At 45.8% G+C, this 19,050-nt stretch overlaps 1 protein-coding gene across 9 annotated transcripts in view; it reads left to right on the top strand.

Moving 5' to 3' along the window:
* The window catches only part of LOC116980579 (pleckstrin homology-like domain family B member 2), a 120,511-nt gene that overhangs the window by 49,377 nt on the left and 52,084 nt on the right, over positions 1-19,050 (top strand). For all 9 annotated transcript variants that reach the window (XM_033032946.1, XM_033032945.1, XM_033032943.1 and 6 more), the window contains 3 exons: positions 3,823-4,311; positions 11,749-11,892; positions 15,430-15,567. In XM_033032946.1, the coding sequence (XP_032888837.1) occupies positions 3,823-4,311; positions 11,749-11,892; positions 15,430-15,567 (771 nt within the window). The remainder of the gene's footprint in view (positions 1-3,822; positions 4,312-11,748; positions 11,893-15,429; positions 15,568-19,050) is intronic.

The following is a 19,050-nucleotide window of genomic DNA, read 5'->3' as shown; positions in this document are numbered from 1 at the left end:
AAACAGTGTGAAACTACTTGTGAACATTCTACTGAATCACAGAAACTACGAGTGTGTCAGTGTGAAACTACTTGTGAACTCAAGTTTCAAGCACCTGCATTCTTTTGTGACTCCCCTAAACCTCTGCTTCCTTAAAGCCTTCGTCTTGAATAATCCCTGGTGATAGTGTCATAGAGCACGGAAATAGGCCCTTCAGCCCAACGTACCCATGCCAAGCAAGATGCCCAATCTACACTAGTCTCACCTGCCTGCGTTTGGCCCATATTCTTCTAAACCTTTCATATCCATGTGCCTATCTAAATGTACTTTAAATATTGTTATAGCACCTGCCTCAACTACCTCCTCTGGCAACTCATTACATATACCCATCACCCATATGTGTGAATAATTTGCCCCTTGGTTTCCTGATAAAATCTTGCCATTCTCACCTTAAACCTGTCCCCTAGTTCTTGATTCACAATGTGAGAGACATTATGCATTTACCTTATTTATTCCCCTCATGATGTTATACACCTCTATAAGATCACCCCTCACCCTCCTTCACTCCACGAAATAAAGTCCTAGCCTGCACACTCTCCCTATAGCTCAGGCCCTCGGGTCTTGGCACCATCCTCGTAAATCTTCTCTGCACTCTTTCCAGCTTAACAACATCCTTCTTATAGCAGGGTAACCAAAACTTAACACAATACTCCAAATGCGGCCTCCTCAGCATCTTGTAGAAATGTGGCATAACATCCCAAATTCTATATTCAATACCCTGACTGATGAAGGCCAATGTACTGAAAGTCTTATCGACTATCCTATCTACCTGTGATGCCACTTTCAAGGAACAATGTACCTGCACTCCTAAATCCCTCTGGTCTACAACATTCCCCAGAGCCCTGCCATTCATTCACTGTGTGGTTCTTGTGTTGCCCCCACCCCCATTAGAAAAAAGTGTAGAATAGAATCTCTATATCCATCTTGTAATTATTTTGTGTGTTTTAATGAGATCACCTCTCAATCCTCAAAACTACTTGCAGTACCAAATCCACGCTTTTGTTTCCAGAGGCTTACAGTATAATACCAGATGTTCAGGGAATCGAGGAAGTAGAGGTCAGTGTAGGAATGTGTGCTGAGGTAGACTATAGGAAGTAAGTGGCTGGGCTGAAGAAAGGGTAAAAGGGATGTTGTATGGATTAAAGGACTTCAGTTAGAAACATAGAAAATAGGTGCAGGAGTAGGCCATTCGGCTTTTCGAGCCTGCACCGCCATTCAATATGATCATCGCTGATCATCCAACTCAGTATCCTGTACCTGCCTTCTCTCCATACCCCCTGATCCCTTCAGCCACAAGGGCCACATCTAACTCCCTCTTAAATATAGCCAATGAACTGGCCTCAACTACATTCTGTGGCAGAGAATTCCACAGATTCACCACTCTGTGAATTTATTTTTTCTCATCTCAGTCCTAAAAGACTTCCCCCTTATCCTTAAACTGTGACCCCTAGTTCTGGACTTCCCCAACATCAGGAACAATCTTCCTGCATCTAGCCTGTCCAACCCCTTAAGAATTTTGTACGTTTCTATAAGATCCCCCCTCACGGGCACCAAGCTCAGAAGGTTCCCGATAAGGGGAGAGATTGAATAGTCTGTGTTTGTATTTCCTGGAGCAAAGGAGACTGAGGGGTGACCTGATAGAAGTGTACAAGACTATGAGATGCATAGATAAGGTAGATAGATTCATTTTCTCATGGTAAGAATATCAAAACAAGGGGGCACAGGTTTAATGTGAAGGGAGAGTTTTAAAGGGGATTTCAGGTTAAATGCTTCTACGTACAGGTTGATATTTGGAACTGGCTGCCACAGAAGGTGGTGGAATCAGATACAATCGCTATGTTTAAGAGGCATTTAGACAAGCACTTAAATAGACACATACCGGGATATGGTCTTAATGGTCGAATCCCGCTTGGAGTGCATACTGTCGTTGTGTCGTTGTGTCCTTGGGCAAGACACTTCACCCACCTTTGCCTGTGTGTGAATGTGTGTGAATGTGTGTGAGTGATTGGTGGTGGTCGGAGGGGCCGTAGGCGCAGATTGGCAGACACGCTTCCGTCAGTCTGCCCCAGGGCAGCTGTGGCTACAGAAGTAGCTTACCACCACCGAGTGTGACTGAGGAGTGAATGAATAATGCGATGTAAAGCGCCTTGAGTATTAGAAAGGCGCTATATAAATCCCATCCATTATTATTATTATTAATGCGCACAAATGGGATTACTGTAGATGGGCAAAAGGGTCAGCATGGAGCAGGTGGGCAGAAGGGTTGTTTCTGTGCCTGCAACTCTCTCTCGCCCACGTTCTCATTGAATGGTGGAGCAGGCATGAGCGGGTTCATAACTCCTGCTATTTATGTTCACCTTGGGTATTTTAGTATCGGGGGACCTTCTGAGCTTGGTGCCCGTGAGCAGTGTGGAAACTAGTCAGTCGTTTGCAAGATGATACCTAGATCACCAAGGGTCCTCTGGGACATCGGAAGGAGGGGAAGGTAACCTTGCCTCAGAAACACTGGTGCGAGGCAGTCCCTGACATTACCCTCCCCTTTTTGGATCCAGCAGAGAATAATTTGGCTGATTTAAAGGCACAAAGAGACATTAGATCCATGGTTTCTATGTTCTTCACCTTGTTTCAGGGATAGATGAATAGACCAAAACTAGTAATGAAGCAGTAGATGTGTGTCTGGATGGATAAACTCAAGTCCTTCCTCATCCAATTAATCTGTTTCCACTTACAAAAGCACATTTCTAGCACTTCAATTTTCATTTCAGATTAGGAATCCTGCCAAAACTCACTTTCCAGCATCAGGCATAAAAACAGATAATGCTGGCGACACTGAGAGGTCAGGCAGCATCTGTGGAGAGAGAAGCAGAGTTAGCATTTCAAGTCATGGACCTGTAGAGCATGAAAACAGGGCCTTCGGCCGATCTTGTCCATGCTAGCCAGTTGGCATGAAGGACTAGTTCCATTTGCCTGCACTTGGTGCATAGCTCTCTAACCCCTTCCTGTACCCATATCTGTCCAAATGCCTTTTAAAGGTCGACGAGATTCCAACCTGAATCATTAACTCTGTTATTCACTCCACAGATGCTGCCTGACCTGTTGAGTATTTCCAGCATTGCTTTTTTTAATTTTTGATTTCCAGCATCTGTAAATCTCTCAGTCATAGACCTGTTGAGCATGAAAACGGGCCATTTGGCCCATTGAGATCACCCCTGCCATTAATCAGGCATCTAGATGATGGGAACCTTGATGATACATGCTAGCCAGAATCTTTGGAGTCATTAATAGAGCTATAGGGTACAAAACAAGGAAAGTATTATGGGAATCACGGATATGGGGCGAGTGCAGGAACGTGGCGCTGATGTGCAAAACCAAAGTGAATGGGGGAGTGGCGTGAAATTTGCTTCCTTATCCATGTTCATTACCTGCATTGCCATGAGGCAGTTCACCCTGTGCCTGTCCTTGCTCCAGTAGGCTCTGGAGGCTGGTTCCTTGAATGCATCCAATGGTGAGATAGTTTTCTTACTCAGTAGGGGGGTCAAATGATAGGGGGAAAGGGCAGGAGAATAGATGCCGAATCAGTCACGACCCTGTCGGAAAATGAACATGCTCGAGTGGTTGGCCCACCCTTTCCCTTGTTGATTTTGTCTTGAATTTCGGCCGAAAAGTTTTCCGCATCTTGATACGGTGGGTGAGTGTGGTCATATCCCATTGGGCATCAGAGCAGGTTGGAAGGGGCATGTTCCGGTGAAGTACCTCATCAACACTCCCCCTCTTGCTTTGCAGGAACGGCAGCGCCTGGAGACGATCCTGAACCTGTGTTCAGAATACAACAAGGCAGGCGGTGGCACAGCCGGGGTGGCCGTCAGCAGCATTGAGAAGATCGGGGAAGAGCTACACAAACTCTCGCTGTCCCACAGCAGAGGATGCTCGCCACACCTGGAGGCCAGCAGCCACAGTGGCAGCGAAAGTGAGCCACGGGCGAACACGAGAGCCTTGCCCTGCACCTCCCCCATGTTTGACTTCACTCCGTCCGGGAGAAGGTCCAGGAGGAATTCCGGTCCCCTGGAGCCAGGTGGAGGTGTGGAATTAAACCGCTTGGGGAGATCTCTGCAGCAGTTGTCTCCCAGCGTGGCAGAGACTTCCCCGAAGTATGCCGATGTATTCACCTCATCCTACTCTCCCAAGCTGCCTCACTGGCAGAACGATCCTGCAGAAAGACTGAGTCCATTCAGTGATGTTCGGGAAAGAGTGGCCAGGGAGGCCAGCAATGTGGTGAGTCTTCCCACCTCCCAGGGTTGGGTTTACACAGTGCAGAGGCATAGTCCACTACATAGCCAGCATGCAGGTGGGGTTACCTCACCATTAGAGGGCAGACGAGAGTCTTCACTTGTATGGATTGTAATCAGTTAGCGTCCATACACCCCTGCCCATCTCATGCTGGTGGATTTGATAACAAAACGTTTCATCAGCAGGGTGTTTCCAGTGTAGAAAAATGCTTTGTAGGAACATTCACTGGGTTTGGCCAGTGGTGGGTTTTACGGTGTGCGGCAGAGGAGGACGGAGCCATAAGGCATGAGGTATGAGACGTGGGGAGAGAGCCGCAGAGAGGAATGAATCATCAAACTGCAGGATGATGGGGAAGCCAGTGGGGGGATGGGGTGAACGTGCTTCAGTGGGCTGTGGGACTGCAAATGGGGGTGGGGGCTCGGCTACAGGCAAGATACACCTGAAAAAAGTGCAAAATTCAACTCGGAAATGGAATTTAATGGCGGGGGGGGGGGGGGGGGGAGGGAGCAGAGCAGAGGAGAGAAACGGATCCGGGGGAGGGGGAGGAAAGCAGACCCTACATGTGGCCACATGAGCTGGGACATGGGCAACAGACTTCGGGTGGCCCCAAATTCACATCCAGTAGATAGAGGAATCTGGACAGAGCAAGCACAATGTGGGAAAATGCATTCTACATTTTGACTGGGAAAATAAACATATTATCTCACTGGTTGGAGACTCTGGATTCTGAGACACAGGGTTCTGGGTGTCCAAGTGCCTGGTTTGTAGACCGCTTGTGTGCAGCAACAACAAGTAATCAGGAAAGCTAACAGAATGATGGTTAGTTGTCAATCAAATCTAATATAAAAGTGGTCGGTTGTAGTCCTTTTATAGGGGGCACCGGTGAGGCCACAGCTGGAATATCGTGTCGGAAACCCATCCCTATATTTAAGAAATTTTAAAGGGCAGGAAGCAGGAAGGATTATTGCACCATTGCATGTGAAGAAAAGTTGGAAAGTCTTGACTTGTATCTGCTGGAGTTTAGAAGAGTAAGAAAAACCTTGTCGATGTTTATATAATCCTGTAGGACCTTGACAGGATGGATGTGGTGAGCATGTTTCCCTTTAGAGTCATACAGTACGACACAGGACCTCTGACCCAATTTGCCCAACCCGACCCAAGTTGCCCCACTAGACCCACCTGCCTGTGTTTGGCTCATTTCCTTTCCCAACCATATACCTATCCATATACCCATCCAAATGTCTTTTAAATGTTGGTATTAGTACCTGCCTCCTCTGGCAGCTCATTCCATGTACCCAACACCCTCTGTGTGAAAAGGTTGCTCCTTATGTTCCTATTTAATCTTTTCTTTCTCACCTTAGAACTATGTTGGCTGGTTCTTGATTCCCCTACTCTGGGAAAAAGATTATGTGAGTTCACCCTATCTATCCCCTTCATGATTTAATACACCTCTGTAAGATCATCCCTCAGCCTCCTCCACTCCAAGGAATAAAGTCCAAGCCTGCCCCCAACCTCCCTTTATAGCTCAGGCCGTCAAGTCCTGACAACATCCTTGTAAATCTTATCTGTGCCTTTCCCAGCTTAATTATATGTTTCCTATAGCAGGGTGACCAAACCTGAACGCAATACTACAAATACGGTCTTACCAATGTCTTGTACAACTATAACATAATATCACAACTTCTATATTCAGTGCCATGACCGAGGAAGGCCAATGAAAGCCTTCTTGACTACGATATCTACCTGTGACACCACTTTCAGGGAACTATGTACCTGCATTCCTCGATCCCTCTGCTCTACAACACTCCCCAGAGTCCTGCTATTGACTGTGAAGGTCCTGCCCTGATTTGACTTCCCAAAATGCAACAACTCACATTTAACTGCACTAGCCATTCCTCAGCCGACTTGCCCAGCTGATCAAGATCTTGCTGTAATTTCTGGAAACAATCTTTGCTATGTACGATACCATCCAATTTTTTGTCATCTGCAAACTTACTAATCATGCCTTCCTTTGTGGAAGAAATTAGAGCTAGGGGGTCACTGCGATAAGAGGTCACCTGTTAAGATCGGACTGTGAATTCTATTTCATTCAGAGGCTTGTGAGTCTTTGAACTCTGATGCAGCACTCTTTAAGGAAGACTCTTTGAATATTTTTAAGGCAATGAGCTACAGTAAATTCCAATAATGCGACACTCTTAGGACTTTGCTGGTGCCGGATGGGCAGATTTTCTGGACTATTAAATGTTACTCTAATATCCCAACATGGTGATAATGCTAATCGGTTCCAGTGTGCTTAAAGGGAGTTCTGTAAACAGGGTTAGGTTAAAGGTAGAGAGGCACAAAAAGCTGGAGTAACTCAGCGGGACAGGCAGCATCTCTGGAGAGAAGGAATAGGTGACCCACAACGACCCGAAACGTCACCCATTCCATCTCTCCAGAGATGCTGCCTGTCCCGCTGAGTTACTCCAGCTTTTTTGTGTCAATCTTCGGTTTGAACCAGCAGCTGCAGTTCTTTCCTACACATTTAGGTTAAAGGTTATGGGGAGAAGGCAGGAGTGAGGTTGAGAGGGAAAAATAGATCAGTCATTCAGATTGAATGGTAGAGTAGTCTCGATGGGCTGAATGGCCTAATTCTGTTCCTGTGTCTTATGATCATGTAGGTTTAAGTTTATTATTGCCATGTGTGGTGAGGTACAGTGAAAAGCTAGATGGAGTCAATGGTGGGGAGTCTGGTCTCTGTGATGGATTGCGCTACATCTACAACTCTGCAATTTCATGCAGTCTTGGGCAGAGCTGTGATCAAGCTGTGATGTAACCCGATAGTATCCAGTCTATGGTGCATCTGTAGAAGTTTGTAAGAGTCTTTGGATACACGCTAAGTTACCTCAGATTCCTGAGGAAGTAGTGGCATTGATGGGCCTTCTTGACTGTCGCTTCAATGTGCTTGGTCTATGACAGATCTTTGGTAATATTTACGTCAAGGAACTTGAAGCTCTCAACCATTTCCCACTTCAGCACCATTAATGCTGATTGTGACATGTACCCACCACATTTCCTGAGGTCGATAACTAGCTCCTTTCGTCTAGTCGTCTAGTTGACATTAAGGGACTGGTTGGTGTGCTGACACCATGTTACTCTCTCCTGCGTGTACCATGTCTCGCCACTGTTTGTGATCTGGCCTACCACAGTTTCATGCCAGGCAGTTCAAAGGGAGTGCTGTAAATGGGGCCCTGGTGTGTTTGAGGGGAACATGTAAAATGGGGCCCCGGTAAGGGTTGTAAGCCGAGAGGCAGCATTGGGGGGGGGGAGGGGTGGGGGGTGGGGGTCAAGAGAACATTAGAGCAGGAAGGTGGAATGTTCTACTCAGGAAGCTGGATATTGGACAAGTTGTCTTATATTTAAATCACTTCAAAGCAGTTATTTAACTGCTGTATATTAATGCTATAAAACACTATTTTTTTCAGTTTTATGATGAGTTTATTCTGCTGAGGTGCTGTGGGCATGTTCCGATGGGCAATTTAGAACAGTCAGAGACATACAGCATGGAAACAGACCCTTCGGCCCACAGTCTGTACTTATTCACCTGCACTAATCTTACTTTCGTCTCTTTACATTCCCGTCAACTCCCGTTCCTTTGTTTTTCTAACCTTGTTAACCCAGACTGCGCCAGTTACAGAGCTCAGAAACAGCCCGATGGATCTACACTGACCCTCAAACACACGTCAAAACCTCCCTCCACACATTATCTTCAATCGTCACAATTCTACTCTCATCAGAAGTGCCTGTGGCCCAGTTCTGACAAAGAACCACAGAACAAACGGTGTTAGCTGAGCTGCTGAGATTTTCCCCAGCACTTCCTGTGCTTATTTAAGATTTCCAACAGCTTTAACTTCAACCAAAAAAAATAAATCACCAGGATTAGGAAAAGCTAGCTGTCAAAGTGAAGAAACATAACTTCTTGAGTTTTTTCAGGCTGGTTTACTTTTTGGGAGCTGTACAAATAAATTGTTATGGGATTTAGTTTAAGTTGAGACTGGAACTGCTTGTAGTGACAACAGGATTGGGGATCACAGGGGCCACATTTGAGAATGCTGGCAAGGAAGCCAAAAGAGTGAAGACTGTTGTTAATATAAGTTACACATTGCCAAGGAGGAGAATGGGTACGGATGTGGAAGGGAATGGGATGTGTGATTATGAAGATTTGCATTGCTCTGTGTGAAAGGGCAGAGAGCTGGGAGTGACTTCTGCAACATATTCCCTGCTTTATTACCAAATTCCCTGAAAATAAAAAATCAATGTAACACTTGTACATTTGCTGTTTTTTTTAAGCAAGTGACTGGTGAGTGAGAAACTGAACTTTGAGCTGCCCTGAGCTCCAAAACTCTGGACACACATTTCCTGGAATGGGACCAGAAAACAGTTTATCATTTAGTGTTTTCCTTTGAAAGCAGCAGTGTGGCTTTGACTGGGTGGTTGGGAAGTTTGTTTCAGTAACGTTACCCATGCTTAGAAATAAATGGTGTCCGGAAGGAAGATGGGGATTGTGATGGTCTATAAACGGGCTAAAATGTGATACGCCACAGCCTGGCAAGACAGCATGTGCAGCACTTCCCCTCAGCCATGAGAAACGTGACATCATGTGTGTGCTTCTGTGCCAACAGCCCCAGCCTCTCCTGTGCAGTTTTAAACAGAAATATTTCTGCAGAGCCTTGCAGGTCTCGAGGGCTTTCTCCATCCACCATACAGCAGGCTTCTCTAGGGTGGGACACAGCCCTTTGTCAGGAGGGGAGTTTCTGATGTTCCCCTGCAGCCTTCATTTCCAAATGATCCACAGATGTGGAATCCTCCGGATTACAGCCGTCCTTTCTGATTGGCAGCAGAGAAACTTCCCAGACTCCCAAAAATAACCCACCTGGCATGCTGGGATATTAATCCACAACGGACATACCTAGCCCTGGCTGACTCATTCCGTATTTGACAGCCATTTCCAGCAACAACAACAAGGGTTTCCTGTCTCTGCATTAATCTTCCTGCTTGTCAGTCCCATTCCAGCTCTACATTTTCTCACAGCTTTCTAAAATATCCATTCCTTGCTGCCTGATCTTCTTCAATTCAACTTTAATGTCATTGCACAGATACAAGTATGGGTACAACGAAATGCAGTTTAGCGTCTGTTCGTAGTAATAGTGCAATATAGAAATAAAAATACAGAATAAGCAAACAATGTGGACGGAGAGACTGGAGAAATCTATCGGCGGGACTCCGAGTTCAGCAATGTGATAGTGTTGTTGAAGAAGCTGTTCCTCATCCTACTTGTAGGAGACCTGGGGCTTCTGTACTGCCTCCCTGATGGGAGGAGGGCAAACAGTCCATGGTTAGGGTGGGAGGGGTCCTTGATGATCTTCCCGGCCCGTCTCAGACACCGTTTTCGGTGGAGAGCATCCATGGCAGGGAGCGGGGCACCGATGATGTGCTGAGCAGTTTTCACCACCCGTTGTAGTGCCTTCCTGTCAGCTACGGTGCAACTGCTGTACCATACCGTGAAGCAGGTGGTCAGGATGCTTTCGATGGTACAGCGGTAAAAGTTGGTCAGGATCTGGGGGGGACAGGTGAGCTTTCTTGAGCCTCCTCAGGAAGTAAAGGCGCTGCTGTTTGGAGGTATTGAGGGACTTGAGGGATGTGAAAGGACTTTCTCTTCTGCCATCTCAACTACCATCATATCTCTCTCTCGCGCGCTCCCTCTCTCTCTCCCCTCTCCCTTGTGTGTTCCTGAGTCTGAGTCCAGCCAACCACTTGTGACCTGCTTACAGAGGTAGACTGACCAGAATTAGTGACGACACAAGGAACTGCAGAGGCTAGAATGTCGAGCAAAACACAAAGTACTGGAGCATCTGGAGACCAGGCAGCATCTGTGGAGGGAATGGACAGACGACGTTTCAGGTCGTGACCATTCCTCATGACTGAAATGTCTGACTGCATTGTCTTTTGCCAGAGTTAGTGACTTTAAATGACTGATTTTTGCTGCTCCTTGTTGTTCATCTTTCTCGGGCTCCTCCTAGCTCTGTGCTTTCAGTGCTTCAACTTATCCCAACTGCGACTCCTTCCACTCATCCATCCCAGGGGAAGAGGAACGGACTTGGCAAATGTCCACGTTGATGCAGAGTCGTCATTTGGTCTTTGTTCTGGATCTGGGTACAAGGTTCCTACTGATTGCACCACCTTCTCTGGCCATAATGAGGGCACAGACAAAACGATGGGGTGGGTCAGTGGGTGCGGAGGCACAGTGGGGCAGTGACATGGGCAGTCTGACCTTCGAAAGGAACGGTCTGAGATTTCACAGAAGTGGGCCAAGGTGACCATCACTGCCTGGTGGGATGTAGGAATTACAGGAGGTGGAGCCCACTAATAGCAAGGTGACACACTGAGATAGATGGATGTGGAGTTGAGAGTGAAAAGTTGTGCAGGACACTGGGATTAGTTTCTTTGATATAGTTCCATAGAATGTCCAAGGGAACACACAGGGCTTCATCTGACAGTGTGTCATTTCCTTAGTACTGGAGTTGGTGTTAGTCTAGTGCAGTTGGGTTTAGAGATACGGCACGGAAACAGGCCCTTCGGCCCACCGAGTCTGCACCGTCTAGTGATTCCCGCACATTAACACTATCCTACACACACCAGGGACAATTTACACTTGTACCAAGCCAATTAGCCTACAAACCTGTACGTCTTTGGAGTGTGGGAGGAAACCGAAGTTCTCGGAGAAAACCCACGTGGTCACGGAGAGAACGTACAAACTCCGTACAGACAGCACCCGTAGTCGGGATCGAACCCGGGTGTCCAGTGCTGCCACAAGCAGGTGCTGAAGCCTTTACAGTGGGACCAAAGACACCACTCACTGATCCATGGCTGACAGTCAGGCCTGTACCACAGCCTCGTGCTCCATGAGTTGTGCGCCAGAATCTCCAGCAGTTACAACGTTGGAAGATCTTGTGCTGCCCCATAGTGATCATTCCACAGTGAGCTCCAGGACACTCAGGACATCTTACGTCACAGCTAGCTGTTCAGTTGTAGTTGATTGATGCCGGTTGGAAGGTGGCACAGTGGTGCAGCCATAGAGCTGCTGTCTTATAGCGCCAGAAACAGGTTTGATCCTGCAGTCTGTACGGAGTTTGTACCTTCTCCCTGTTGGAATGTGGAGTTTCTCCGGTTTCCTCCCACATTCCAACGATATGCAGATTTATAGGTTAATTGGCTTCTGTAAATTTCCCCTAGTGTGTAGCATGCGAATCCGGGATGTCATAAAACTAGTGTACGGGTATTCAATGTTCGGCATAGGCCTTTCGGCCCACCAAGTCTATCTCCACACTGATTCTCTTAAAACTAAAGCTAAAAAAGATAATACCACATGATTTATACTTTCAGGAGGAGAAAATACTGGCTCAAAGGAACCTTAAAGAAAAGATCGCCCAGCTGGATGAAGAATGCATGGCCATCCTAAACAATGCGGAGGAGATTAACCTGAAAATCAAGGAGCTGGACAATCAGATGGAAGAATCTTCACAAGAGGTGAGAGTTCTATCTGGGTCAAAGCTTATTGCAATCCAAGCATTAGACCCTGACTGCCATCTGTTCACATTTTCTACCAGCCTGTCTCTCTTTTCTTGGGTGGCACGCAGGCGCAGTGGTAGAGTTGCTGCCTTGCAGCACTTGCAGTGCCGGAGACCCGGGTTCAATCCTGTCTACGGATGCTGTCTGCACGGAGTTTGTACGTTCTCGTCGTGATCGCATGGGTTTTCTCTGAGATCTTCAGGTTCCTCCAACACCCCAAAGACGCACAGTTTTGAAGGTTAATTGGCTTGGTATAAGTGTGAATTGTCCCTAGTGTGTGCAGGACAATTGATACTTATACTGGATCGATGGTCGTTGAAGCGCCTGTTTCTGTGCTGTATCTCTAAACTAAACTAAACTATTGCTAACATCACACTTCCAAAGTTTTGTGTCATCTGCATATTTGGGAATTGTGCCCTGTATACCCAGGTTCAAGTCATCAAGTCAACACATCCCAAAGACGAAGGTACACAAAATGCTGGAGAAACTCAGCGGGTGCAGCAGCATCTATGGAGCAAAGGAAATAGGCAACGTTTCAGGCCGAAACATTGCCTATTTCCTTCACTCCATAGATGCTGCTGCACCCGCTGAGTTTCTCCAGCATTTTTGTGTACCTTTGATTTTCCAGCAACCTGCAGTTCCTTCTTAAACACATCCCAAAGACGTACAGGTTTGTAGGTTAATTGGCTTTGGTAAGAATTCTAAATTGTCCATAGTGTGCAGGATAGTGCCAGTGTACAGGATGATCGCTCGTTGCCGCGGACTCGTTGGGCCAAAGGGCCTGTATCAGCGCAGTATCTCTAAAACTAGAAACTAAAAGAATAAACATTAAGAAAAGTAGTGGTCAGTTATCTCGGGTAGATGAGTCATGCCTCATAGAAAAGAAGAACATGATGTACATCCAAAATATCCATTGACTTGGCCTCCACCGTGTTCTGTGGCAATGAATTCCACAGATTCACCACCCTCTGACTAAAGAAATTCCTCCTCATCTTCTTCATAAAGGTACATCTTTTTATCCTGAGATTATGGCCTCTGGTCTTTGACTCTCCCACGGTTGGAAACATCCTCTCCACATCCGCCCTGTCCAGGCCTTTCACTATTCAGTAAGTTTCAATGAGGTTCCCCTTTCTCATTCTAAACTCTAGTGAGTAGAGGCCCAGTGCTGTCAAATGCATATCATATGGTAACCCACTCATTCCTGGGATCATTCTCGTAAACCTCTGGACCCTCTCCAGCACTAGCACATCCTTCCTCAGATACGGGGCCCAAAATTGCTCACAATACTCCAAATGCGGTCTGACCAGCACCGTATAAAACCTCCGCATTACATCCCTGTTTTTGTATTCTAGTTCTCTCAAATTAAATGCTAGCATTGCGTTTGCCTTCCTTACTATCGATTCGACTTGCAAATTAACATTTTGGGAATCCTGTACCAGCATTCCCAAGATCCTTTGCACCTCCGATTTCTGAATTCTCTCCCCATTTAGAAAATAATCTACGCATTTATTCCTACTTCCAAAATGCATGACTCCACACTTTGCCAAGCTGTATGCCATCTCTGCCCACTCTCCTAACCTGGCCAAGTCCTTCTACAGAGTCCCTGCTTTCTCTACACTATCTGCCCCGACACCTATCTTCGGATCACCTGTAAACTTGGCCACAAAGCCTTCAATCCCCTCATCCAAATAATTGACCTGTAATCCTCCTGTGCACTTTTGTTCATCTCCAACGTACAAACAATATGATTTGCAAACATTTCTCATGGACTGAATGACGTGCTAATCTGGGGACTGCCTGTATATGGATGTTGTAAGGAATGTTATAATAATCTAAAATGCCTCCTGTAGGTCTACAATTGTATCCAACGGTAAAAGAGAATTTAGAGAATGTTTTAGTTATGTTAGAAGCATTAGCATTTGGCAGGTAGAGGTACATAGGTTTAACAGAATGACAAAAAGATTTCTGAAGTATTTCTATATGAACAAATCACAATGGACATTAGAGCAGAGAAAATAAGAAATGAGCATGCCACATGGCCTCCTGAGCCTGCCCCACCATTTATGACGTGTAGGAAAGAACTGCAGATGCTGGTTTAAATCAAAGGTAAACACAAAATGCTGGAGTAACTCAGCAGGACAGGCAGCATCTCTAGAGAGAAGGAATGGGTGACGTTTCAGGTCGAGACCCTTCTTCACACTTCCCACCATTTATGATCTTCTATTTCAACACCATTTTTCATGGCTATCCCTGAAATCCAGAAATCTATCAAAACTGCGCCTCCACAACTCTCCAGGGTAGAGAATTCCAAAAGCTCGCATTCCTCTAAGTGAAGTTTAGAGTCACAGTCATTAGGTACAGAAACAGGCCCTTTGGCCCACCATGTCCATGCCGACCATCAAGTATTTCGGCCCGAAACGTCGCCTATTTCCTTCGCTCTATAGATGCTGCTGCACCCGCTGAGTTTCTCCAGCAATTTTGTGTACCTTCGATCTTCCAGCATCTGCAGTTCCTCCTTTGAGAACAAGTAACACCCTTTGTTAATCCCATTTGTCAGCATTTAGCTGTAGCCTTCTATGCTTTGATGATTGGTGTCCTTATCCAACTGCTGCTTAAATGTGAGAGTAATTTCTTCTCAAACAATCAGCTGCTAATCCTGTGACCGAGCTCCCAGCTCCTGAATTCTTAAGTAAGGAAAATATCCTTCCTGCATCCAGCCTGTCGAGCCCTTATAGACATCTATGTCTCCATGAGATCACTGCCCACTCTTATAAACTCTAGCGAATAGAAGCTTAGTCAAGTCAAACACCCGTTGTATGACAGACCTGCCATCCAAGCAGCTGGTCCGGTGAATTAAACATCTCCAAGATATGTAATGTTCTGGTGAGGAAGTTTTGTTAATATACAAGGGTGGTTCAGTGGTAGCTATAGTGGAGCCACAGCTTTACAATTCTAGACACCCGCTTTCAGTCCTGACCTCGGATGTTGTCTGCGTGGGGTTTGCACATTCTCCCTGTGACTGCATGGGTTTCCTCCACATCCCCAAAACGTGCAGGCCTGGGGGTCAGTTAGCCACTGTAACTTGCCCCCGGTGTAAGTGAGTGGTAGAGTCTGGGGGGGAGTTGTCGGGAACCCCTTGGGGAGAGTAAAATGTGAATGGTATAGAATTAGTAAAACAAATAGGTGACAGACATTTGCATGATTTCAAAAGGCTTTAAGGGCTTTTTTCTGTGCTGTATGTCTCCAAAATTCTGTCAATATTAAAGACGAAGGACAAATTTTGCTGCAAGGGATGATATCTGGTTATAGTTCAATAGGAAATGCTGCTGATTCATTGAACATTGCTTTCTTGGGGACTGTTGCTTGCTGCCACTTATTAGGAGAGTTATTTTCTGCTTCTGAAAGGTGTCCATTCAAAATGTTCCCATCCCTGACTTTTTAACTGCTCTGTGTCATCCAGGAAGGGTAAAGAACCTTGTGTGTGCTGTTTTACAGATGGAGATGGAACGAGCTTTGTTGGAAGGGGAGCGTGACTCTGAGATGTCACATGTCCATTATGAGAAGGATGTGCTGGAACAATTACACAAAAAGATAACTGACCTGGAGACCAGTGTTTCATCCGAAAAGGCAAAGGTAGGAAAAACTGGAAAGAGTTGTCCTGCGACATGCTTGCGTTTATTTTCGTCTGAGATAAAGATCCCTTTTAACTTATTGTTTAAGAAGGAACTGCAGATGCTGGAAAATCGAAGGTACACAAAAATGCTGGAGAAACTCAGCGGGTGCAGCAGCATCTATGGAGCGTAGGAAATAGGCAACGTTTCGCCCCGAAACGTTGCCTATTTCCTTCGCTCCATAGATGCTGCTGCACCCACTGAGTTTCTCCAGCATTTTTGTGTACCATCCCTTTTAACTTGTAGCTCACAGCCTTTTGTGGCTTCATCCACTTAGCTCAATGAGTAAACAGTATCGCTGCTGTGAGTGTATAACTTGAGTAAGTAAAGATCCAGGTCAACTGGAAGAAATTGCATAGAAATCATTTTCCAGGATGAATTTTCTTTGGAAAATAGTCATAAAGTTACTTCCCCTCAGCCATCAGGCTATTAAACCTGGCTCGGACAAAACTCTGATTATTACCAACCACTTTCTGTTATTTGCACTATCAGCTTATTTATTCATGTGTGTATATATTTATATCATGGTATATGGACACATTTATCTGTTTTGTAGTAAATGCCTACTATTTTCTGTGTGCTTAAGCAAAGCAAGAATTTCATTGTCCTATACAGGGACACATGACAATAAACTCACTTGAACTTGAACTTGAACTTAAAGTCTGTGCTAAGGTAGTTAGGATTGAAGCAGTAATTACCGGCAGACGATTGTGTCTGTGATAAGATAAAAAACATACCAGCTCTTCTGCTTGGTGACCTTTCATCAAAATAAATGCTACTGTGGCGTAGTGGGTAGTGCTGCTGCCTCACAGCTCCAGAGGCCCGAGTTTGGGCCTGACCTGAGGTACTGTTTTGTGGGTAGACAAAAATGCTGGAGAAACTTAGCGGGTGCGGCAGCATCTATGGAGCGAAGGAAATAGGCAACGTTTCGTGCCGAAACCCTTCTTCAGACTGTTTTGTGGAATTTGCACATTCTCATTGTGACTACATGGGTCTCTCCCAGGTGCTCCGGTTTCCTTCCACATCCCAAAGATGTTTAGGTCAGTGGGTTAATTGGCCACTGTAAATCGCCCCTTCTTGTGTAGGTGAGTGGTCGAATCCTGGGGGTGTAGATGGGAATAAATTGGGATTAGTGCAACTGGGTGGTTGATAGTGTGAATGAACTCAGGCCTGCTTGCCTCCTCTGAGTTCTATCCATGATCTGTTTGAGTTGGAATGGGTAATGATGGTACATTAATAGAGGGTGGGGGGGGGGGTGAATTTTGAGGTGATGTTCTTCCTTTTTTGTGTGGCTGCACTCTGGAGGAGCCTCAGAACAGAAAGGTCGGAATGGGATCGGGAAGGTGAGTTGAAATGATTTGCAACTGGGAGATCCCGTAGGCCTAGGTGGGCCGAGCGTAAGTGTTCAGCTGAATAGTCGTCTCGCCGATGTACAGGAGCCCACATCGGGAACACTGGATGCAGTAGATGATGTTAGAGGAGGTGCACGTGAACCTCTGTATCACCTGAAAGGACTGCCAGAATCCCTGGGTGGAGTTGATGGAAAAAGTATAAGGACAGGTGTTGCATCTCCTGCGGTTGCAGGGGAAAGTAGCTGGGGAGACAGTGTTTGGATGGGAAGGGATAAGTGAAACAAGGAATTGCGGGGGGCGGAATGGTCTCTGCAGAAGGCGGAAAGGAGTGGATCTAGGAAGATGTGATTAGCGGTGGGATCCCGAAAGAGGTGACGAAAATGTCGGAGGATGATGTGTTGGATGTGGAGGTTGGTGGGATGAAAGGCGAGGACCAGGGGAGCTCTGTCTGAAGGCACAGTCACCAGTGGGGTTGTTATAGACATAGAATCATATAGCTTGGAAACGAGTCCTACAGCCCAACCTGCCCATGCCATCCAAGATCCCTCATCAACGCTGATTCCACCTACCCATGTTTGGTCCATATCCTTCTCAACCTTTCCCATCCATGTACCCGTCTAAATGTCTTTTAAATATTGTGATAGTGCCTCCTTTGGCAGCTTGTCCCATATTCCCACCACCCTCCGTGTGAAAGCATTCAGTGATACAGCGGGCCAGAGTGAGGGGAATGGAGGAGAAAAGGTAGAGCTGCTTGGGATTAAAGAGAAAGGACTGACCAGACATCAATATGAAAGGATCCTATGCTACCAAGACAGGGAGGACCAGTGTGGAATGTCAAGTGGATTTGCTTCCTTTTTCAGCCTCGAGTCACTAGATGTTTTCTGCACACACAGCGATACACTTCACTCCCTAATTGAGATTATTTTATTAGTCAAATGTTTAGCACTTCATTTCTCAGTTAGTTGTGTGTTTACATTCCTTTCATAAAGTTATTGCTTAATCCTCTACATTTCTGAAAAATTGCATGGATTTTTGAGCTGTTTGGAAATGTCAATTGCCTGGATTTATTCCGTTGTCCCATCACCCTCCCTCTGTAAACATCATCTGATCCTATGTCCTACTGTATACCTTGTACCAGATCCAAGGCTCCCATTCTGACTCTTTCACCTGCTGATTAGTTGTCTACACTAACATCAGCTCACTTTGCTCAGCAGTCATATTTATCCCACTTCACACTAGGATTTATTTCAGAAGTCATGGTACTTTATAAATGCAAATTGTTGCACACAGATGCTATTACAGATAGGCTTGAAAACAGCAGATATCGTGAACACCAGATGTTTTTACTCCTCTTTTTTAATGCTGCATCTTATTCCGAATGTCCCTCTGTGCTTCACCATGATGTATTCCTCCAAAAAAGAGTTAATATACCGTGCACATCCCACTGGCCATTGATTCCATGCTGTGTGATCTGAACAAATGCATGCATTTGCCGATTACGTTTTGCTGTCTTTGTGCTGTCGGTAGGTAGCTGGAAAGACGTTAAGACTTGTATTTCCTTTAATTTAGCAGAGCAATCTAATCAATGATATAGAACTTAATAGTGCAAAACCATTTCCTCTTGCATGGGGACCCAGATTTAGATGGCACGTCTTAAACTTAAAGCTAGTCCCTTCAGAAGGAACGTTGGAAGCACGTCTGAAATATCTGCCACCAAAAGCCACTGAAACCAAAATGCAATTGAAAGTGACAAAGTTAAATGTTTTTTTGTGTGGGATTGCGGAATATCAATGCATGTGATTAAGGGACAGTTAAATGGGGCTGATAAATAATCAGCTGAGATCTGAGGGGCTGACTGTCTCTGCAGAAAAGATCTGAGGGGCTGACTGTTCTCCCGTGTCTTTCAATGAAACGTGTACTTCAATAGCAAGTTTGGGTACAACAGGAGAGGCACACCGTGCTCTTTCTTCAGACCCTCCCATCCAGCACACACACACACACAGTGACTTTGTGTATTGCTGGCTTAGGAAGTGAGCATGCTGCCCGCTGTGTGCATGGTCTCATTTTTAAGTCATCTTTCCTTCTTGTTATTT

This window comes from Amblyraja radiata, chromosome 14, assembly GCF_010909765.2.
Source record: "Amblyraja radiata isolate CabotCenter1 chromosome 14, sAmbRad1.1.pri, whole genome shotgun sequence".
NCBI classification, from domain to species: Eukaryota; Metazoa; Chordata; class Chondrichthyes; order Rajiformes; family Rajidae; genus Amblyraja; species Amblyraja radiata.
This window is presented reverse-complemented; position numbering and strand designations above follow the sequence as displayed.